The sequence below is a fragment of the Colias eurytheme genome, chromosome 13 (assembly GCF_061535395.1).
Source record: "Colias eurytheme isolate Ceu_HAF_F1 chromosome 13, ilColEury1 Martin Lab GWU primary, whole genome shotgun sequence".
Lineage (NCBI taxonomy): Eukaryota > Metazoa > Arthropoda > Insecta > Lepidoptera > Pieridae > Colias > Colias eurytheme.
The window spans coordinates 6,782,862-6,806,839 of NC_142992.1; the positions used below are offsets into that span (position 1 = coordinate 6,782,862).

The 23,978-nt window shown below is 31.9% G+C and overlaps 2 protein-coding genes and 1 long non-coding RNA gene across 4 annotated transcripts; 2 read left to right on the top strand and 1 right to left on the bottom strand.

Annotated features, from left to right (window-relative positions):
• The first annotated feature begins 858 nt into the window (after positions 1-858).
• LOC149903442 (uncharacterized) lies at positions 859-1,831 on the top strand. Its single transcript, XR_016457412.1, has 2 exons — positions 859-1,209; positions 1,642-1,831. It is a non-coding gene; the product is annotated as an uncharacterized LOC149903442 (long non-coding RNA).
• Positions 1,832-2,841: 1,010 nt separating this feature from the next.
• On the top strand, positions 2,842-17,959 carry Hmt-1 (ABC transporter ATP-binding protein/permease Hmt-1). Of its 2 annotated transcripts, none has more exons than XM_090108520.1 (17): positions 2,842-2,970; positions 3,247-3,400; positions 4,146-4,290; positions 5,867-6,066; positions 6,142-6,292; positions 7,035-7,206; positions 10,189-10,355; positions 10,670-10,907; positions 11,186-11,361; positions 11,657-11,726; positions 12,464-12,599; positions 12,889-13,096; positions 13,769-13,947; positions 14,880-14,994; positions 15,615-15,755; positions 15,967-16,088; positions 16,638-17,958. In XM_090108520.1, the coding sequence occupies exons 2-17, from the start codon at positions 3,255-3,257 to the stop codon at positions 16,837-16,839; spliced, it is 2,568 nt and encodes an 855-aa protein (XP_089964646.1). In that variant the 5' UTR covers positions 2,842-2,970; positions 3,247-3,254; the 3' UTR covers positions 16,840-17,958. The 2 variants fall into 2 exon arrangements, with proteins under 2 accessions (XP_089964646.1, XP_089964647.1); XM_090108521.1 differs by lacking the exon at positions 2,842-2,970 and adding an exon at positions 3,016-3,156 and having other exon boundaries at positions 16,638-17,959.
• An 87-nt stretch (positions 17,960-18,046) lies between these two features.
• On the bottom strand, positions 18,047-23,589 carry LOC149903444 (uncharacterized). Its single transcript, XM_090108359.1, has 16 exons — positions 23,291-23,589; positions 22,329-22,555; positions 22,170-22,232; positions 21,822-22,036; positions 21,433-21,712; positions 21,223-21,344; positions 20,869-21,144; positions 20,533-20,660; positions 20,414-20,462; positions 20,203-20,295; positions 20,060-20,098; positions 19,924-19,965; positions 19,681-19,845; positions 19,097-19,297; positions 18,627-18,973; positions 18,047-18,252 (listed from the first exon to the last, which is right to left on the bottom strand). Exons 1-16 carry the CDS (start codon positions 23,565-23,567, stop codon positions 18,197-18,199), a joined length of 2,580 nt encoding a protein of 859 aa, XP_089964485.1. The 5' UTR covers positions 23,568-23,589; the 3' UTR covers positions 18,047-18,196.
• Positions 23,590-23,978: the final 389 nt, after the last annotated feature.

The window sequence follows — 23,978 nt, forward strand, 5'->3', positions numbered from 1 at the left end:
ACTAGAAAAACTATATTTTAACAAATTATTTATTTAACTTTAAAATTAAAACTCTTTTAAAAAATTTTTATACATAAATTTGTGGTGTGTTTTGTATGATACACTTTCTAATATTATGAATGCGAATGTATTACTTATAGTGTAAATGTAAAGTATGTAATTTTACGATATATTTTCTGAACCGCTAAATTGATTTTGAAGATTTTGATAGTAGAATGGATAAAATTAAAAAAAAAAATTATTAATATTATTTATTATATTATCATTTTAAATTATTTCTTATTTTTATTTAACATTTTTAAAACATTATTATTTATTATTAATGTTTGATTTATTATTAAAGAAATAGCACTAAACCCAATCTTTTATTTTATTAACTTTATTATTTAAAAAGTACATACTCACGTTTTTCTGATATTCCAATTATACATATTTTTTTAAAGTACTTATTATTAATAGAAGAAACATTCAAATGGAATAAACAAACATTATTCAGTTGGTAAACAAATTTAAAATTACATATTTATACTTAATTCATATATTTTTCCTTTAATAACTTATTGAACATAAAATTTACTTATGATACATATTTATTTACATAACTTATCGATAGTTCAACACGCAATTGATACCTACCCATCCCTATTTGTACGATGCGCACCAAGAAGCTTATACACTGGAGATTTCATATGAACATTAACTTAACTAACTACCTAGGTATGAAAGGGATAAAAAAACATACAGGCGTCATTCAACGTCATATTTTCTTGTTACAAGTTAATGTTCATACTGAAATCTCCAGTGTATAAGCTTCTTGATGCGCACTAAGCAATTTGTGGCATACACGCGCTCTATACTATTGTAATCTCAGAGGAATAAACCTATAGAGTTCTTATATTGAGACAGAACAAAATACATATTTTCTAATCTACTTACTCTTAGTCAATAACAGCATAAGTCAGATTGAGATAGCGATAGAGTATCTGCACTGTCTTCAAACGTAGCGCGCCGGCAGTCAGTTTGTTTTCCAACCAGCTGGTGGGCTCAGTGCGTCTAGTGTTTTTAACGAAATATTTAGAAAATATAAAGTGTATAGTGTTTCTTTTTATTTGTCAGTGTGCTAAAATGACTATTGTATGTTTAGCTACCGGCTATTACTAGTCGAATGGGAGTTTTGGATGAAAACAATGAAAAAATATCTTTCCATCGGTAAGTGATTTTCAGCAAATTGATAAATATTTATGTTCTAACCCTATTTGAAGGTTTTATCAAGCGCTTTTTTATAAGTTTATGTTGTAACTGTAACATTTACCCACTTTATGGGGTTGTGGAATACAAAAGAATTAAATAATTTTTAAAAAATGTCACAATATTATCAAGTTTGGCATTTTGTTTACCACCGTAGTGTTGTAACACATCTAGCGTATATTATCGATTTATGACAAAAAATCTATTTCATATTAACGTTGATTTATTTATTTTGTTTCTTATATCAGATTTATATGTAGTTGTTGTAGCAAATAATTGATGTATATTTTCTACAGCAGGAAAATAAAAAATACCACGTGGTTGTTTTATTTTACTTATCTGTTTAGTTTGTTGTTTCTCTTTTAGATTATTAATAAATTCATTTTGTTTTAGATTTCCAGAGCTAAATAAGAAATGGGTATAAAACATGAGACGTGTAGATTGGACGCCGTCGAAATTTGCTAGATTGTGTTCACTGCATTTCGAGCCTGCGTGTTATCAAGATGGATACTCTAGAAGAATTGTGCAATCTTACGCTTACGTTTTTTTTGTTCCTTTAGATAATAAATACATTTGTGTGTGAGTGAATTTTTATTTGGAATTTTTTTTACACATTTACTATAAATGTGTAACTATGTGAAAATTAAACGGTTGATTAAATGACAGTTCTCATAGATGAGAAACTACTATTGAAATACATACTTCATTGCGTTTTCAAAGAAAAACCCGCATAGTTCCCATTCCTGTGGGATTTACGGGATCAAAAGTAATTTTTCCAAATTTCATTGTAATCGGTTTAGTAGTATTCGCGTGAAAGAGTAACAAACATCCATCCTCACAAACTTTCGCTTTATTAGTAGGATGTAAGGAAAATGTTTTCTTTAAAACTGTCCTTTTATGAACTTGTTAAAATTCATGCTGACTGTGCCTTTCTCCTCACTCCTTTAACTTTATTGATCTTTATTTTAAATTATGTAGTTATATTTCAAGTTTTAAAATTTATTTTAAAATATACTAGCTTTCCGCCCGCGTTTTTAAAGAAAATCCCGCACAGTTCCCGTTCACGTGGGATTTCCGGTATAAAACCTATCCTATGTGTGTATGTACAAAATTTCATTGTAATCGGTTCAGCAGTGAAAGAGAAAGTTATCCATTCTCGCATAATTTCGCATTTATTATATTCGTAGGATTAAACAAATAATGTATTCAACTGAAATTTATGATTAATTTTGTTTTTTTTTATTATTTATTATTTCACGAAACCGTAAATGCAAAATGCATTCACGATTTTATCGATTGAAGCACATCCCATCACTATCACCTTCTATCTATCTAAATACGTACCTATAGTAAAAATGGTGCCATGACTATGTTGAAACGTAGCTTGTAGTCTATAGCTATCTCATTCTTTCTTACGACGTTTTCTTTAGATAGAAAGAAACAAATATATGTAAATTGTATACGCTCGATACAAGTACTCTATAGGTTTATTCCTCTGAGATTGTAATAATATTATATACTCTAAGGTCAGAACGTCAGAACTATTATTTGTCTATGATAATATGTCAATGTCAAACATTTAGACATCTGTCATATGACATAATATGCCGAAAATGTCATTCTCAGGTGTAAATTAATTTGAATGAACATTTTATTATTTGCAGAATCTCCACACATGTAATATATATTCAGTACAGAGCGTGATTAAGGATTTTCGATAAGGTATTTACTTATGTCAATTTCAAAAGTGATCTAAACATAATATATTGAATTCGTATTTATTTATGCGTCAATTTTTTTGCGTCTTCGTCGTTCATTTCTAATAAAGTTTTGTGTAAAAGGAAGAATTACATTCTTGCCGGTAATAACGAAGTTTGTTTTATGTTCGACGTTTCAAATCTTTATTCAGTGAGTTGTCAGGTCACGTTGATGTTAATTTTTTTTTTAAATAGGCCCATATTAAACGGTATTTTAATGGATATATAATTATTATTGTAGACTTTACAATGGAGTATTGTCCGCCGAACGTAACATTGGGTGAGATATGGGTGGACCATGGGATTTCACAATGTTTTATGGAAACAGCTAGTGCAGCCTTTATAGGAGTGTTTCTCCTCATATTTGGTGTTATTCAAATCATTATGTATAAACGGTATGTATTTCCACTTTTAAATCTTTATGTTTATGTTTGTATTTCATCTAAAATTGACGTTCTTTTATGAATCCAAAATTACCTCACGATAGAATTCACAGTATCTTACAATTGCTCTCTTTTTACTCTTTAATTTGTAGAGAAAAATTATTTTTTACCAAGTACCCCAAAATGAATTTTTAACATTTGACATACTTAGTCAATATTATTTTTTGGCATTTAATTGTAACAGAATATGTATAGAAATAGAATTTGCAAACAGATAAATGATATCTTGATTGGATAGTGTATCATTCAAACGTGAGTTTAATGTTATCACACATAGTTAATGTTTATTTGTTCATACTGCGGTAATCAATATGATACCTGTTTCACAACATTTAGAAATTGTGATGTTGCACATACTGAATTCTACAAATTTAAAATGATTAGTTATTTAATTTTCACAGACCAGTATATTTATTTAAAAGTTTTATATATACATATGACCTTGAACAGAATATTTGAATTTAAAATTAATTCAAGTTGCCAACCGCCAATTTTTTTTGTAATGCTTGTTCTAATAAAAATCTTATAGGACTCTTAAGCTGTAAAATATGAATTGCTGGAAACAAAAATTGTTATTCACTAAATGTGATAATTATTTATGTACTTGGTCACACAATATTTGTTTAATTTACATTTTTACAAATTGTCTTAAGTATATTATATGTATGTGAAGTTATGATATACAATTTGTTTACAGCTATGCTACTGAAGTTATGGATGTTAGGTCATCAAAATTGTTTCTAGTTCAACTATTTTTCACATTATTTGTGCCAGTACTAGCTGTGATAAGGTTTCTGCTTCAGGCCTTTATGTTTGAAGGAGGACACATCTATGGATATATGGTATGTACTTACTAGATTAGAGCAACATTGTATACTTTTTTATTTTTTTATTTTCAGTAAAATTATTACATGATTAACTAAGTAACTACATCAAATTATTATATAATGAATATGAACATTGAACAATAATATAAAAGTAGATAAGGTGTATGTTAATATAACATATTGATAAGTTATGACTTATGATTCAGTATAGCTTATATTTTATTTTACATATTACTTTACATATTACTTATCAAACTATCTGTTTATAATAACTAGAAATTGGTATTACTTACGACATGTATGAATCAGAAACAACTTAACGCATTTTAAGACTTGATTTGTTGGACTTGTTCCTGCTTGTATTAGGATTATAACAAAAAAAATCTATCTGGACAGATCCAGTGCAGGCAGCTACTATCTAATAAAATCTGCCTTATGAGATTTCAAAAAACATATGTATCTGGTTAATAGAATTAATTAGTGATAGCAATAAACTACAGCACGCGCCACTATACCGGAATTATTTATGGTAATACAAAGTTGGTGGCTGTGTCGAAATGGCGCGAAACCGGGCTACATTAGTAGTGAATATTTAAATGGAACCTGCTTATTTTTTTTATGATCAATTTCTTTATCGCGTTTGTATAGTTGAATAGTTCATGTTTTACAACATCGATTGTATCTTTATTTTTTTAATATTAATAATTTATAATTAAGATATTGATATCACTGCATTGCATGTAACATATAGGTAAAATATTTTTATATACATATTCACAACACTGCAATCATTTTTCACACTTGTTCTAATGTACATCAATTGAATATTTACCTACCTAAGAACACAAAATCTATACTATAATTTCAGTAAAAGTTTTTTATTCATAATAGAATACAAACTAAATCCGTTACTATGTAATACAACAACATAAATAAGGAATAAGTAAGTTGATTACCTTGGCATTTTATAGTGCACATGTATGTATACAGTTGATCAAGAATTTAAACGTTTTTATATTCTACCCGTATTAATATCTTCATGCGGTGTTTACGCTATTTTTTATCTCTTAGATTTTTTCTAGTTACTGCATAACGAGTAGAATTATTAATAAAAAAAAATATTACAAAATTTAATAATTGTCATATTCTTCAATGGTACATTCACACATTTTTGCAAATAGTGAGGTAAATAAAAAATACGCATATTTAAACAGTGCACTCGCTATTCGCCTTGAGATTTGCGAATTTGTGTTACCCGTTCGTGGACCAGTTTTTCGTACGTAATCGGAAGACGAATTTGTGAACTGTGGTTTGCTGCGACATTCGTATACGAATGTTTCGTCGAATATATCGGCGAATAGCGAGCACGAATGTGTAAATATATCATAAAAACAATATTTGAATTTAATAAGTATCTATAAAATTATCTCAACCACAAATGTTAAATAACTGATACTTCTCATACAAACGTTTCAATACTTTTTTCCAATTAGCTGATGAGTTCACCAGACACTCCAGACCTAGTCCTTATCTGAAAGCCTACTTTTGTCTCAGATAATAAATCACAATTTAAGCATCATCAATCTTTCAGATCGTAGCGTTGGTGGTGAATCTTACAGTTTTTCCGCTGTCAGCGTATTTGGCGTCGCTTGAGAGGCGATTTTTGTTGCCTTCAGTGCCGCCGAGAGGACATGGATTCGTTTTGCTCGTATTTTGGGCTATGATATTCGTGTCCGAGAACTTATCGTTCTTAAATCTTAATAAGGAAGGATGGTGGTGGCATCTAAAAAAGTATGTACCTACAATGATTATATGATATATCTTTTCAGCATTAATTTCTCTATATTTACTAATTTATAATTTCAGCCTCCAAGATCGCTTGGAAATGGCATTATTCGTAGGGAGATATGTGTCTTGTATGATCATGTTCATATTGGGAATGAAGGCTCCTGGTATTATGCACCAGTTCGAATATCTTGAAGGAGAAGATGGTAATAGAAGGAATTTACTACCAAGGGTAAGAAAATATTATATTAGTGAACTTGAATTGTTATAAATAGGATGTGATAAGCATTTTTAATTGTTAATGTTGGCAGTGATCATAGTGTTATATATATAGCTATAATATTAGATATATAATAATAAAATATTGGCTTAATTATTATGCACTGATAATAATTTTTAATAAGATCACCTGCGGAATATTCGTGGCTGTATAATACAGTATAATATCCTACCTATTTTTTTAACATTGTCTATGTTATTTTTATCACGAGATTTTTATAATGACATCCATTTTTAGAAGATTTTCGCCAACTGTGACAATGTCATGATATTCTATAGAATTTTTGTAGATATTATTTTATTTATCTAGTTTTAAGATGTCATGTCCATATCAAAATTATTATGGTACTATACAATTTGAAAAATATTTGATCAAAAAGGTATTCCCTACAATATTGTTTCTACGATTTGTTCATATCTTTAGTTTATTTAAAATTGCGGTATGACAATGTTAATACTTTATCCGGAACTGCAGGTAGTCATTTAATTTTATGTTCTCTAAAAAAACTATTTGCATTATTACCTATATTCTATATAATTATGATATTAAAACAATTGGCTTTTTATTACAAACGATTATATTATAATTTATCAATACCACAATTATTACGCCAGTCACAATCGATAACACTCTTATTTATTATGCATGCAATGTCTTCTAAAAATTGCAAGTAATTTAATTAATTTCTTCGCAGGACGAAAACAGATCTACATTTCGGAATGTGTTTAGCAAATTGCGAACACTTTTACCTTTCCTTTGGCCAAAGAACAGTCTATGGTTGCAAATCTATGTGCTTATATGTATTTTGGCTCTAATTGCTGGAAGAGTCATCAATTTGTATGTTCCCATCTATAATAAACTTATCGGTGAGTAATTCTTCAATTGTTCAGTATCTATTACTTCACGCGAATCTATGTATATTTATGTAAATGTATCAATTGTCAAGGATAATGATATCTGTTGTATCAATTATCAAACTGTATCCATAATCTAAACAATGCGAAGTTTAATTCGTTCATTATACTCTAATTGCTATAGAACATAATCAACTATAAGAAACCAAAATTCAAGACTACTTGTACTCATCACGTACCTCACAATCGAAAAAACATTATCTTTATAAGTAATTTCGTAGGTCCGTTGTTTACATAGGCACGTAAAATAGCAAGGGGTTATCGCATTATCGTAATGGTCATTTATCTTAGTGCTTGTACGTTAGGAATAGTCGGGGTCAGGTGTATCTTTCGCGTAGTAAAAAAAAAAAAATTGCGAACATAGTAAAAAAACGGTTTTATCAAAACCGTCTGACCTTCATAATCGGGAGAAACGTGTTTGGCTCGCGGTTTTATACTTTAGAATGTGGTCAATACTTTTTCTCCTCTGTTCGCTGTATCGATCCTTTTCTGGAAGTGGAAATGGCATGAGTTCGAGTTAATTTTGTTTAAGAAATTTTAGTTGAATCACTCAAGTATTTTTGATAATATACATCGTGCTCTGGCTGATTTACCGAATATTAAATAAAAGTTTCAATGGATTACATAATTGATATCATATTTGTGTACCTAGATGATGTAAGGTACTCAAATATTTGATGTACATACAAAAAACTTGATGTTATCACTCTAAAAATGTATAAAACACAAAGGCGGGCTGCAAAAAATCAATAAAAAAGCAATTGTATCTTGAGAATGCTTATCAGCGATCGGGTTTTATGATTTTAAATTAATTTATATATGTATTTGATTTTTACTATTACAATTTTTGCAAAAAAAAATCATCCGTTTTTTTAAGCTATAAATTATTAAAATATTGTTGGATATAAATTCAATTGATTTCAAAACTATATATGTATTGAGTATAATATGCTAATTAGCAAATATATGATAAGAGAAAATTATAAATACGTATTCCAGTAACAATTTTTTAAAGAAACAGGAAAAGATTCGCGAATATTGATATTCTTATAGCAGTGTTTTAATAGTAGGTGACCTTGGTGTAATATATTTCAGACATTATGTAATGTGTATCTCGTTTGTAAATCAATGAACTTTATTTAACTAGCAATCCGCCCCGGCTTCGCCCGTGATACATGTTTAGAAAGAAAGAAAGAAAGAAAGAAATAATGTTTATTTTGCACCACAAAGTACAAACAGAAAAAAAAATAACAAAAATAAACGGAAAAAAAGAAAGAAAATACATTAAAAAAGGTAGGTACTTACGGCTGATCAGTGTGGTGCCAAAAAGGGTAGCTACTCAGCATGTGCTACACGTTATGTTGTGAAGCGCTGATTTTCAGTAGTCCCTTGTTGGAGTGCCAGTCAAAAGATGTGAATCAATAATACTTAAATATAATATAATACAGTAGGTATACTATAATTTTTGTGTACTTAAATATATATTGTATAATATATAAATATATCTACTAATAAATACAATACATAGGAATTAATAATAATAATAATTTAAATGCAATATTATAATAACACAATTATACATATATAAGAAAAAGAAAAAAATTAAAAATTAAAAATACCATATAGAATAGACAGTAAGTAAACAATAAATACAACAATTACGGTACGGCTGTAATAACAATGCGACTAAGGCTGGTTACGAAACTCGGTAAGTAACTGTTTTTTGAAACCATATTTAAAACTCGATAAGGTCCTCGAGTTTCGTAATGGAGGTGGTAAATTATTCCAGCACTTAGTCGCATTATATTTAAAACTACCTTTAAAAAGGGATGAATGGTGTTTCGGTACTGCCAGTTTGACGAGGGTTGCCCTAGTAGTCATGCCCTTCGCACTTCCCATCCATGTCAGCTTACTATAACTATTACGTTTTTTCTCCATAAGAACCATCCTCGTTCAAGGAGCGAACATTATTCTTAATGCTTCCATTGTAGGTACACTTTAAGATAATAAATAGTATTATTCGAAATCTAATATTATCTGTTAATGAAACACGTGGACAGAACAACCTCAATGAGTTAATATTAATGCAGACATTGCCCATTTAAATTCAGCCTGTCTCTATTTGATTCTGGTTTCAATGAAACAAAACCAGTTATTTTAAATTAACAAATTAAATACATTTTTTCAATTTGAATTTAGATTTTTTTTATATTTAAAAATACACCTATAAGACCTGAATAAATAATTAAGTATTATGAATACCAAATTTAATTATAGTTACGATACGTTGTGTACAATTACTTTTATAATAATTATTAAAGAAGTGTATTAATAATATATAGTAGGAAAACGATAAGAATTGGGAAAAATTAGGTTAGGAATTATGAATATAACCAACAAAGTACGCTTGTAGTGTTTCTGTAGGTTAACAGTCCGTATTATATTGCATGTATTTAGCAGGATTTAGGTCACCCTTGGTTTGTTGTGGTATCAAATTATCGTAAAAACCGATGTTTAGCCTTGATTTATATTGGTTCTTTATTTAATACATTAAACTCAAACTCAACGAAGAAAAAAAAATGTCTCGGTCTGGCAGGACACAGAAGGCTGATCACCTACTTGTCCTTAAAGAAAATCGATCAGTGAAACAGATGCATAATGCATCTGCCCCTTACCCCACCACGGGGACTCGGAACTTCACTAAATGTACACCTTACAATATACTACCACTTTCTTGAGGTACTTTACTACATTGTTACGTAATTTTTTACCGAATACTGTTCAAAACCTTATTATTATTAGCAATACTTATCCTTGGTCGGGGTGTTTTATTTATCTAAGCAAAATTCATCCATATCTTGATATAAATAATAGTCAATCCCATTGAGATTTCGCTTTCTTATTGCAATATATAAATATAAACAATTCTCCCAGTGAACAGTCTATCAATACCGCCCCTCGAGTTTCGATGGGACCTGGTGGTGATTTACGTGCTCTTCAAGTTCCTGCAAGGCGGTGGCACTGGAGGTATGGGCTTCCTGAACAACCTTCGATCGTTCCTATGGATTAGGGTACAGCAGTACACTACTAGGGAGTTACAGGTAAGATTTGGTTTGTGATAACTTTGATAGAGCAAGCATTTACGATTCCCCGTTCTATAATTTAAGTCAATTTTGACATTTTATTCATTTAAGTAGGTTTTTCCTAAAGAAGTTTGAATTTTGAATTACCAACAAGTAACAATTTGGTTGATGGTCATATTTATTCAATAATATCTTCGACCTCCAAATTTTTTCTATATCCTAAATTAAAGTAAAACCTATGTATATTAATAGAACATAACACGATCACCTCACGAATCCCAAATATATTTTACATTATCTGTATAAAAATTAACAAACTGACATTGTTCCAGTTAGAGTTATTCAGGCACCTCCACGACCTGCCTCTTAAATGGCACTTGTCTCGCAAGACGGGAGAGGTTCTGCGAGTTATGGATAGAGGAACGGATTCCATAGACAACTTATTGTCATATATTCTATTCTCTATTACACCAACGTTGGTGGACATCCTGGTAGCTGTAGTGTACTTTGTGTCCCAGTATAATGTGTGGTTCGGTGTTATTGTCTTCTCTACTATGCTGCTTTATATACGTAAGTTATCTGCTGTAGTAGTGTTGATTAAACAATTATTTACTACGCCGAATAAGATTTTGAGGAACAAGATCCTCAATTATGTTTTGCAAAGCTAGTATAAAAACAAGAATAGTACACATTTTCACAACAAAAAATAATGATTTAAATCGCAATTTACCAATATATCGATATTCTGCCTAAGCACCCTTCGAATGTTCAATTCTATTTCATGAATAACTGAATAAGTACATATGTATTATAAATTTCGTTGCTAATAAATAAATGCTAATTTTCAGTTGCGACAATCGCGGTAACAGAATGGCGGACGAAATTCCAAAGGCGTATGAATCTAGCTGACAACGAACAAAAGGCTCGGTCCGTAGATTCACTTCTTAATTACGAAACAGTGAAGTACTATGGAGCTGAATCGTATGAGGTTGTGTCATATAGAGATGCTATTGTACATTATCAGGTAAAGTACACTATGGACGTTTCTTTGGTTGTTTATCGATCACTTAGAAATGGTTGAATAGACCTGTATGAAAACAAGTTTTTATTCCTTGCAATATAAATAATTATAATGTCTACTCGATACTTTTATGTTGGTTCTTCATAGTTGATTACTGATTCAAGTACTCTAAGTAATTACTGATAAAGTTTACAATTTCGGTGAATTTGACAATAAAAATTTTGGGTAGTTTAAAAAAAATATACAAAAATTGAGTTATTTTTTTTCTTAGAACTCATAGCAAATTTATTTATTTCAGAAAGAAGAATTCAAATCGTTGCTTACCTTGAACATTCTGAATACAATGCAGAATGTTATCATATGCACTGGTAAGTATATAAAAATTTAAATATGTAAGTCGATAAATTAACTGCACATAATAATTAATTTGCCATTTATCTTAACAATTATTGTAATTCAATTTGTTACCTCACATAGCACATTACATATTAAGTGATTAAGATAATTGTTTACAAACATTGCATTTATGAATTGTTTATTTTAAGATCTATTTAATTACTGTATTGTTTATTTATTAACCTTATTATACCTGTGTTGAATATTTGTTTGTATAATAAATAGTATATTTTGGGTTTTCTTTAATAATGTATTTAATTGCTGCCCATTTTATATAAATTAATAATAAGTTAAATCCGTGCCCGTGTAATAAAATTTTATTTAAATACTGGTTAAACATGTAATTAAGAATCTATTATTTTTTAACTAGGGAAATTTAAGCAAATATATTTAATATGTATAATGTATAATGTATTTAACAATCTGAATTTAATTTGAATATTATACGGCGTCAAAATACTATTAAGACACTATTAATTGGCCACAACATTTTGTTATATAATATTATTAAAATTAGTTTTTCATACTTAATATTATAAATGCGAAAGTCTGTCTGTATATCTGTTACGCTTTAACGACTAAAACCACGAGTAACGAGTTGGATGAAAGTTGAAATGAAAATAGTCCAAGAGTCAACAATATACTTTTTTATTAATCTCGCTATACAAATGATTATTTTTCAGTATAGTTAAAAAAATTCTTTTTGCAGGTTTACTCGCCGGTTCATTGTTAGCGGTGTCCATGGTTGTACGTACATATGAGTTGACGGTCGGAGACTATGTTTTATTCGCATCCTATATCGTGCAGTTGTATGTACCGTTGAACTGGTTTGGAACTTATTATAGGTGAGTTTTATTGTTGTTTATCAACTTTTCATTACTAGATACAAGTAGTAAGTAGTCATTGTGCTACAAAATAAAATGTTTTTACTTACTCCAAATGACCGTTGAATCGCAAATATTCCAATCTTAGAAAATTGGTCTACCTTACTGTAGTATTACATTATGTTTAAAACAATACTGCTTTATAGATGCTTCTAAAGAAATCTTAAAATTTAACCCATATCCTCGAAAAGGACGATATATTCAGCTCTATAAAATTTAATTATAAATAAAACTATCATTCCCCTTACAGGGCGATACAAAAGAACTTTGTGGACATGGAGAACATGTTCGACCTAATGCGTGTGGACTCAGATGTGAAAGACGCGCTCGGAGCCCCGGAGTTGCTCGTCCGTCGCGGTGGTATTGAATTCAAACACGTGTCCTTTGGCTATGGGCCCGAGAGATTGGTCCTGAATAATATTAGCTTTAAAGTTGCGCCAGGGTCTACTGTTGCGTTGGTGAGTTTCTAAATAACGTAAATTTAGTTTGAGCTATTTTTCATATTATTTAATATATTTTTTAAATTTATTCACTATCCGTCATTATATAAATAACGTATATTTCCTTTCCTATCAACAAAATTATGTTAAGCATAATATTGAAATTTGGGGTGTTGAAGAGAAATAATGTTTAATTTTCCATAATCACAATGCGTACAAAAGTGCGTGCTTAATTTATACAGTGCAGAACTACGGTTAAACTGAGGTTGCGTGCGAACACGTTAACGTAGCGTCAACCAATAGCAAGGCACGATGACGCGTCACAGACGCAGGGACTAGGTACTAGCTGCCTTCTCAAACATTAAATGTATTTCTCCAACAGGAGATAGTAGATTTCAAACTTTGACATTTCATCAGTTTTTAGAACAGTAGATTGTTCAGAAGCACTTATAAAAATTTTCGCGAACGATTCTTCATACGAGTTAACTATATGGGCTAAACTTGACTTAAAACCATTTCCATAGGTAGGACCAAGCGGATTTTCGCGAACGATTCTTTATACGAGTTAACTATATGGGCTAAACTTGACATAAAAGTTCAAACCATTTCCATAGGTGGGACCAAGCAGATTTTCGCGAACGATTCTTTATACGAACCATATGGGCTAAACTTGACTTAAAATTTCCATAGGTGGGTCCAAGTGGAGCCGGTAAATCCACAATAATGCGTCTCCTGTTCCGTTTCTACGACGTGAACGAGGGCGCGGTGCTGGTGGACGGGCAGGACGTGCGCACGGTCACGCAGGCCTCGCTGCGGGCCAACATCGGCGTCGTGCCGCAGGACACCGTGCTGTTCAACAACACCGTGAGGTGAGTGAGCCGTAAAAGATCATGATTTTTTTTGAAGTGAAAACTTCTTTAGCGGCGTTGAGCACTTTTTCTGTAATGGGTATAAAATCTTAAACTCGCGTCAGGACACGTGACCTGATCGAAAAAGCGTAAGACGGATGGATATCAAACATGCTCAACGTTAATAATCAAGTTTTCACTTCTGCCGGCACTCCCGGAGTGCAACCCGTCTTTTTTTATGTCAGAGCAAGCAAAGGAGCAGATGGGCCACCTGATGTTAAGTGGTCACCACCGCCCATAAACACTTGTAACACTAAAAGTGTTACAGGTACTTTGCCGGCGTTTTATGGACAAATAAGCTCTTTTCTTGAAGGCCCCAATGTCGTAGTTGTTCGGGAACACCGCAGGTGGCAAATCGTTCCGCAGTTTCACCGTACACGGAAGGAAGTTGCGGGTGAAGCGGACAGTGGTGGATTGAGTATACTACTCAAGTTAATACTTTATGGTGTGGTTAAAATTCGAAGTCGAAATTTTTTATTGTGTAGCTATCGCTAGCGTAATAATAGTAGCGATACTGATGGTTATGAGGCTGACTAGTGGCTATGAGGTGTCGAAGCGCGTTGCGGATGCCCGCTGACAAGTCAGCGCAGACCATCGCATGCTGATATGTTCGTTCATACGTTTCGACTGTCATCATCGACGGTTAATATGACTCTAAAACCATAACCAATCTGTGTGTGTACCATATAATATGTAAAAAACAAAATAACGCATATAGTGAAACTAAAAATTCTAAGAAAAAAGATTGGAGAGAATACTTTTTGTTTTAACTACTCCAGACTTGTAATTCCCCTATGCATTTTACATAATCAATTTGCATTTGTCCATTTTTATACTGCAATTTCTCGAATTAATTTTTAAAATACGTGTTTTAAAATGTTTTTTTTTGTCAGGTACAATATCCAGTATGGAAGATTGGGCGCTTCCTCAGCGGACGTCATAGCGGCGGCGAAGAATGCTGACATTCACGACAGAATACTCACATTCCCTGATGCATATGATACACAGGTAATAATTTTAACTAAGACTAAAGCAAGCTTATTATAAATATAATTTATCTTATACTGTACAGTGTAGTAGATAGATATGACTCAAACTATTTTAATGAAAGCTTTGAAATTTTTTCCTCGAATTATTGGACTTGAAATGCTACAATACTAATGGTAGTGTTTAATTTGAGGTCAAGACTTTGAACATTTATATTTTTGTAGTGCCAGTATTTTCTAGTGCGCGTTCGTATATAAATTATCGTTTATAAATAAGTAATTATTATGATTATACTAGCGGTCCGCCCCGTGGTACCTACATGTTTAAACTATTCTATCTCTCAAGTTGGATCGAACTGCACATGGTGTGCGAATTTTATTATAATCGGCTAAGTGGTTAAGAGCTAGCGCGCACGAGCAACTTTGTCTCCGGAACTATTTTGTCTCTCCCATCAATTTGTATGGGGAGTTGCGTCGCTACGTGCGCGCACTTTCATACTAGCCCATAGGTGGGAGAGACAAAATAGTTGCGGAGACAAAGTTGCTCGTGCGCGCTAGCTCTTAGGAGTCCATTGAGGACAAACATTGTGACACGTGATTTATATATATTAAGATTTCTGACATACAATATAATTCTGACAGGTTGGCGAACGTGGTCTACGTTTGAGTGGTGGTGAAAAGCAAAGAATAGCTATAGCTCGAACGTTGCTCAAAGATCCCGCCATTGTGTTGTTAGACGAAGCCACGTCAGCGCTCGACACCAACACGGAGAGGAATATTCAGGTCAGATTATTTAATATTATTATAATTTTATTTTATTTTTTTATTAACATTGAGTGACATCTTCTATCATAAATAAGATTTTTAGAAATGTAACGTAAGTATAAACATACAGTTCTAATGCAAGTTTTCTTTGTCTCATTAATTTTCCATAATAAATATCATTACAAGTCATAATATTTATTTTTATTGATTTTATATTTTTTTATTACAGGCGGCTTTATCACGTGTGTGTGCAAACCGTACTACATTAATAATAGCGCACAGATTGTCAACTATAATCCACGCAGATGAAATTCTAGTACTTAAAGATGGGGAAATTATTGAGAGAGGAAAGTAAGTGCCCTCAACTTATAGCAATTATTTTATTTGTAACAAATATCATTAGAAATTTTGTTAAATACCTAAGTATATGAAAAATCGTATCATATTTTTATATGAAACTAGCGGTCCGTCCCGGCTTCGCCCGTGGTACATGTTTACGTTTTCTCTACATAAGAACCATCCTCGTACTTCAAGGAATATTATAAAAAAAGAATTATCGAAATCGGTTCAGCCGTTCTCGAGTTATGCGCTTACCAACACATTTTGCGATTCATTTTTATATATAAGAAGAAGATACCATACAACGATTTTTCATCAATTTTTTGAATTTTGCATTTAATTATTACACTACTATTTGAAACGGCTAAAATATGCTACACATTCTCAGACAAAACATCATAACCTATTAATTATTTATTAATTCCTACGTCTACTTTATGACAGCTGGTTTTATCGTGATATAGAATTTAATTCCCTCATAAACGAATTGAAATGTTTCCTGTTCGTCAGAAATTTTGTCTGATATCTGTTAAAGAGTTAAATAAAATACTTAATTTTCAGCCATGAAATGCTACTAGCGCAAGGCGGTTTCTACGCATCAATGTGGCAGCAACAACTCGAAGCGAGAAACGACAACGGTAACGGGAACAACAATGACAACAACGCTGACGGTCAGAACAACAACAACAACAGAGCGCCACAAGTCAACGGTTACGCTATGATGGGCCACGGTCATGGTCACGGTCACGGTCACGGTCACTAGCTAGAAATGGAATAGATTGGACGTGGTACGAATGTTTCTTTTAGAATAGGGTTGTAGGGAAGCGATATTTCGTTGATGCATAGAAGAGAAGGACTAAAAGGTTATTCAGTTTTTTTTAAATTTTATTTTATATACTATGCACATGAAAGTGGTACACATCTTAAACCACTCGCAAATGTTTTTGCTCAATATATATTTAGAATAGTAGCATGTAATAATATGTGCACTTGTATAATATACACGCCGGAGTATCTTGTTGACTCTTATTACCTTTGCAATAAAGTCTAAAATTATTCTACCAATAATACACATAAAGTATCGCTTCTCTTTTTCCTTATATTTCCTAGATATGTACCGTTAGGATCTTGTTATTGTTTATGTCTATATAAGTTGGTAAACATTTTTTATTAGCTCCAAAGCTATCATTTATAGAAAATTTGTATGGTAGTGTAAAGAATTGATAAACTTAGGGATGAAGTGTCTTAAAAGTTGGGGTACTAAATGTTACGAATCTTAAACGTGGATCAATATAAAGTGTATATAATAGTGGAGTGTAAATAGTTAGCTATTGGCATCGATATCACGAAATAAGAAAAATATAGTATACAAATTGTTAGTACACTATACGTTTTTACAAATATCCGACGCTGAAATCTACACGTGTGCCATTAGATTTAACAGTTTGTATGTAAGAATGAATTGTGTAGGTGATTGTACATAAATTCAAATAATGCTCAGTACATTGTACAGTTAAGTACAATATTACGTAAAAGGTTTTGTACAGTCGCAGCGGGAAGTGGGAGTGAGACTTATGAATATTTTGTACATTTGGTATGTAAATAGGTACATATTGTACGGTCATATTTTCACGTTAAGTGTACATTGGTTATAATGTAACCGTATCGCGTACCTTATAGTATTAATATTAATATTGTGATGGAAATTTGTATGTGCAATTACAGTGTTATTGAAATGTTTCTCTTTTTATTTATTATTTGATTCATTACTTTGTATTTGAATAATACAAGTAACCGGTTTTTATCAATTTATTAAACGAACTTTTATATGTAACTAAAAGTAAATATGTTTTAATATCTAGCATGGAAATATATTTTCTGTTCGAAAAAAAATATCTGTTTTCCTTATTTAGATCCTGTACCTGGAAAGGAACTTGGTGCTTTAAATAAAAAACGCACAAGTTTTGTGAAGTTTAAAATTTATAGAATACGAAATCAAAATTTATACATATATATAATAGTTAATAAAATTTTATATATGTAGCTTTAAATTTAATAGAAAACATTGTTATGAAAATTATTTCATGGGTATTTTATAGAAGTTCTTCCATCAGGCCGTATTATTTACTTGCATCAGACATGGAATACAGTGGAGTGTCACCAGGCAATCGTAATCCTTGCGTTTAGAAGTAAATTAATTAATAATATATAATATCAAAGTCACGTTTTCATAATGGTACAAACTGAATCTTTATTGTAGAAAAAAATTATAGAAACTTATGTCTTATATGCAAATTTATAAGTACCATGTCAACAGAAAATTAATTAGGGCTTTAGTATTTTAATAAATTGGGATGGGTTTGTAGGGAGTTCTTTATTATACGCATATTTGGTCATCGAATTCAAAATGAATTCAAGCTTTAAAAATATTTTTGTTTACCATAAGCATATTGATTCTTTCAATAACAAACCAATTCGTAAGAAATGTGATAATGTAAATCTTCCGGAAATATTTATAATCTCTAGTTTTATATAGCATTGTACCTTTACCTTTTCCTTCGTTTGTTTCTTGTGCATTCTTCTTTTCAAGTTCATATTTCAAATTCTTCGCCTGATACGCCGAGACAGACATCGAAGGCCTATTCTTTGCGTACTCTACGCTTCTAATCGAATTATCGGCCTTTTGCTCCATTTGGTCAATAGTTTTTACGTAATCAGAAGATATCTTTCGAGCCACTTTCTTACTGTGTTGTAAGTTCATAACTTTGTCATATGAAACTTCTTCTACTGTTAAGGAATGTCTTAAATATTTCTCCCGTGTATTTTCATCGCTTTTGATGCGAGAATTCGGTGAATAAGTCAATAGAAGATTTTTATGTTCCGTCTCCCCAAAGGGTCTGAAAGCGATAAATTTAACAAAGATTAATTAAATTTTAAAACGGCATCTATATAGAAATATTTTCATTAAAAATATTGCAAATATAAATCTTTTGTGGTGGATTCGTAAACAATAAATTAACCTGTATTCTTTTAGAGTAGGTCCTCCAATATCTTCATCATTCGACAGGTTCTCATATAATCGAGTCAGTACTGACTGTCGTCTGACTTCCATATCGGAGTCAGAATATTCAAGTTGCGCTGGTTTTACAAAACCTGTTGGGCGACGGGCTGGGCGGGATCCCGTCTGTGCCGCCACCGCCGATTGTGCAATCCTTACCTTGCTAGAAGGATTATTGTAAAAATACTACTAGACTAGTTGGCGTATTTTTAGTGCCGCAGACAAGTCCTAAAAATTTATTACGGCGCGCGGCGTAACTGGTTAAATAGGTATGTCGCGTTTTTGGGGATACCTATATTGCATTTCGATCAATATCTGTTTTACGATTTATGTTTTTAATAATGGCACATGGGCATTTAGTTACGTCTTGAGTAGTGGGTACCTACTACTTAAATTTGATTTAAATGGTTTCGGGTTTTATTAATTGTATTCGACAATGCGTTCGTTAAGCGTTAAATAAATTAAAATTTAAAATCACGGCAAAAAAGAATTTAATATTTGAAAAAACATGAATAAATAAAAAAGATACAAAAATAAAAAAAATACCGGCCATTTGTATAAGATCCGTTATCTGAATCATTTGAGTCTTGTGAACTAATTCTTTGTATTATATGGATCTTTTCCAAGTCCTCCATACGTACAAAGCCAGTTTGACGTCGTTTTATCTTGCTTGGTTCCCTTACACCCCATGGGATGCTTATGGAAACTTTTCTATGCGAAAAAGAACACATCATAATTTGAATATAATTTAATCACGTTACAAGTTATTAAAGATACATATTAACTTACTTATCCCCGTAATCTTTCGATCTTCGGTCTATAGATTGTATTCTGTAACCATTTCGAAAAAAATACAAAATTCTTACCACTTATAGGAAACGTGGATATAATTCATACTGTAAAGTCAAATTTTCTTATACATCACCTAAACCGTCTCAGCTCTTCATCAGTTATTAGTTCGGACCTATAATTAGTAAAAAAAATAAATAAAAAAAGTTTATGTTTCCCGAACATTTCATTTTATCAAACTTTAACGGTATAATAAGTACATATATTTCGTAAACTTACTTTCTTGTACCGTCGAATATATTGACCTGACCAACTCCTCTAGCGATGCCCTTAATCACTCCGCCGGCGAAGCTGACACGATCCACATTAAGCCTACGAAATTAATGGGTTTTTCAAATGATTAGGTTGCTAAGATATTTGTACTACTTTATGTCAGCCTAAAATAAAATTGTTTTATAATATTATTTCTTACTAGTTAAACTAAACTTACTTTAAATATCTTCGTATTTCCCTCTCTTCTTCTGATTCAAGCGATTTTACTGTAAAAATAAAATTAAATAGCAATCAATACTAATTAACGCAACTTCATTATTAATTTATTTCACTTACACGAAGCTTCGTCCGAGTCGTCATCAAATTTGTAAACGTCTGAAATGTAGGAATCTTGTGGAGCAATTACTTTTTTGGGTAATTCATTTTGTAAATCGGATTCAAGACAATAGTCGCCTCTTAAGAATCTGTAATTTTTTTTGAATTTATTAAGATAAAACAACAGGTATTTCTACTAACTATTGCGAGAAGTGATGGCTCAGGGGTAGGTAAAAAATGGTTCTGATTTCAACCTGTGATTTAAAAATTTTGGAATGGACGACAATAAATATTTTCTATTCACATCGTATCAAAATTTTTCCAAACAAACAAAAAGTGTTATTATCGAAGACATACTTCTTTAAATTATAAGTTGAATCTTTTTCTCCCGGGTAAGGAACATCCGTCAGAGGTATGTAATACAATCTCTCTGGCTGGTGTTTTACGCTCAATGTACTCAGCGACATGTGTTTATAGGGAGTTGTCTGATGTTCCTCCGGCTCATAGTCGTATACCTCTACATCAAAATCATTATTTTCGTCCACCGTATCACTCACGGCCGTTGATGGTCGCGGGTGATCTGTTTGACTTTTTTGAATTTGTTTCTCGATTTCTTCTTTTTTGCGAATAAATCTGAAAATAATCTATTTGTAAAGCTATCTTTGCGATATCAAATATATTCCAATGCGTGGATGGCAGTGCCAGTTATACCTTTGTGTAGCTCTAATGTTCTTTTTTTCTTCTTCAACAGATCCTTCTCCTTCTCCTCGAACTTGTTCCTCCAGTGCTAACTCTCGCAGCTGTATTTCCAAAAATGTTTTTGCCATAATTTCCTAGGATGTATTAAAAAAAATTTTACCACTCTACTAATGTATTATTACCGATAATACTTCAATATAATTAAAGCATGACAAAACTAACCTCAATAAAGAGGTTTCCCAAAGAAACAAGTTCTTCTATATGCCCATCAATATATGCATTAGTTCCTTTGTTAATTATTATGTCCTGACATTCAAGATTTAGTATTCCAGCTTTATATATGAGAATTTCTACCGAAGGAGACTCATACCAAGTAGGGATAGATTCTATTTTTTGTAAAACAGATTCTCCATCTATAAGTTGACCGAAAGCGACATATTTCTGCGCCATCCAGGGTGCTGGTTGAAGTAACACAAAGAACTGGGTGGAACAATCAACGTGCCTAAAAATATACATTAATTCTGATATGACTTGTAAATTATTACGTATAATAGAATATACCTACATTTTGCGCGTACTGCGTTCTAGGTACTAAACAATAATCAAACTACCTCCCATCGTTTGCCATGCATAAAACGCCACGTCTATCATGAGGAACAATAAAGTTTTCACAATCTAAATCGATACTTTTCAAACCAAATCCACCACATTGTATCCAGCAATCTTTAACGATGCGGTGAACGGGTGTCCCGGAATAACCGCCTTTAGTGGTTTGACATAGTCGTAGAAAATTTACACACGTGTTTGGTACAATATCCGCATAAAGCTGAAAAATAATAATCAATAAACAAGGTTCAACTCATAACAGCCTCAGCTACAACCCATTACAAATCCAACTTAATATTTGTGGGCAGACTAGTCTGGATTTAAATATTTGAGTAAATAGTATGAAAACTAACCATAAATACTAATGTACCGATCGGATATGAATCTATTGAAATGTGCATATAAGCACAAGGTCTCTGAAAAATACCAAGAAAATTTTTTAGTTTATTTAACTGGTATCAAATTTTATAATTAAATATAGGTAGGTACGATGCAAAATATTAACGACACACCCCAGAGCTACGAACGTAATTTACGAATTGATCTACGCCTTCTTTGTAATAATCCAATATTATGTGATAATAATATTTAGCATTTATTATGTCTTTAAATTCTTTTTCTCCGCCAAGAAATTTATCGTTCAGTATAATAGCTACGCTGCTAGTCAAGCAGAAAGCAATACCGCCAAACTGCTTTTTCAAATCATTCAAAACTTGTGGCCATTCTACTGTTGTTACGCCTGAAAAATTACGAGTTTATTATTGTAACTGAAATCTGAGTAGGCGTTATAAATGTACCTACCTAAGTAGTGAATGAATTGTATGCATTCAAAAATGTTCCATCGCATCATTATTCACTGAACTAATGCCTATTGCCTATAATATTTCTAAGTACTTTAAGGGTGCACTCACACACATCAGTCACCGTCACGGCACGTCACCGGACAGGATTAAAAAAAATATGTATCAATAGTTCTAGTATGACTCTGTTCCCACACGACAGTCGCCGGCACGAAATCTATCAGTGACGTCCCCGGTCAGGCACGTCAAATAATCTTTCCATACATGTATCATACTTTTATCCCCACTCACCCGGTGCCGTCACGTCTCAGTTCAGTCAGCGTCGTGCTACCGTCAATTGCTACATGTTCTCTAGCGTGACACACGTCTAATCACTCACTAACCTGATGTATGTGTTCAATGATTCAGTCAAACCGGCGACGTGACTGACGGACAACGTGACGGTGACTGGTGTTTGTGGATACGTACACAAACCGTCACCGATCAGTCATCGGTGACTTGACGGTGACTGATGTGTGTGAGTGCACCCTTAGCCTAATAGCCTGCCAGATACCAGAAACCAGAAAACGATACCCAGGTCCAGACGGACCTTCACACTGGTGAAGAAGTCTATGACCTGCTTAGTACATGCACGTCAAAATAAACGCTTTGAAATATTTAAATTATTCAAATACCTCTTATAGATGGAGCTTCAAATAATTTCGAACGGTATTTATATAGCCCATTTGCAATGTTGACGCAATAATTAAATTCTTTTGTAACTTGATCTCCTATGATGGTAAACTTTACTCTATCTACAATTTGCGTTTTCTTTTCTGTTTTGGGGTATTCAGGATTCTGTACTGAATTATGAGCATATTTGAGATTCTTAAAATTATGGCTCTTTATCACACGTTCCCATGGGTGATGAGATACTTCTCTTTTTTTGTGATTAAATTTCACAAACGACATTTTTTGAGAAGACTTTAATGGACAGAAATCATACGTCAGAATTTTTTTTTGTGTTTATTTTTATTTTTAATTGTAGCTAGAGATAAGCTAGAGATCAATAATGTTACTGAAGTCAAGGTTTGTTTTTCACATAGTATGCGAACGATTAAGGTATATTTTTAATAAAATTTTACTATGACGGCAACAAACATTACAATCTGTGATTACAATATCGTTTCTAGAACCATTGTTTCTACCATGGAGTTTGGTTTCTGTGTAGTTTGTTACTCTTCGTTACGTGGAAACTATCAAATCCACCTTCGAATTTAAATAATATTTTATTGGTAATGCAAGCGTCTGTACTGTTTACCACAGTTTATAACATGTTATTGGCAAAAAGTTTAATGCTCAAGCCGCTAAAATTAGATAAAA

Excerpts from the sequence above, each read along its gene's own strand:
- Hmt-1 (XM_090108520.1), top strand. The coding sequence starts at position 3,255 with ATGGAGTATTGTCCGCCGAACGTAACATTGGGTGAGATATGGGTGGAC. Across the intron at positions 4,291-5,866 it reads GACACATCTATGGATATATG|ATCGTAGCGTTGGTGGTGAA; the intron begins GTATGTACTTAC and ends TCAATCTTTCAG. Across the intron at positions 13,097-13,768 it reads CAGGGTCTACTGTTGCGTTG|GTGGGTCCAAGTGGAGCCGG; the intron begins GTGAGTTTCTAA and ends AAATTTCCATAG.
- LOC149903444 (XM_090108359.1), bottom strand. The coding sequence starts at position 23,567 with ATGTCGTTTGTGAAATTTAATCACAAAAAAAGAGAAGTATCTCATCAC. Across the intron at positions 21,145-21,222 it reads AACATTAGAGCTACACAAAG|ATTTATTCGCAAAAAAGAAG; the intron begins GTATAACTGGCA and ends GATTATTTTCAG. Across the intron at positions 19,966-20,059 it reads GAAGAGCTGAGACGGTTTAG|AATACAATCTATAGACCGAA; the intron begins GTGATGTATAAG and ends AAATGGTTACAG.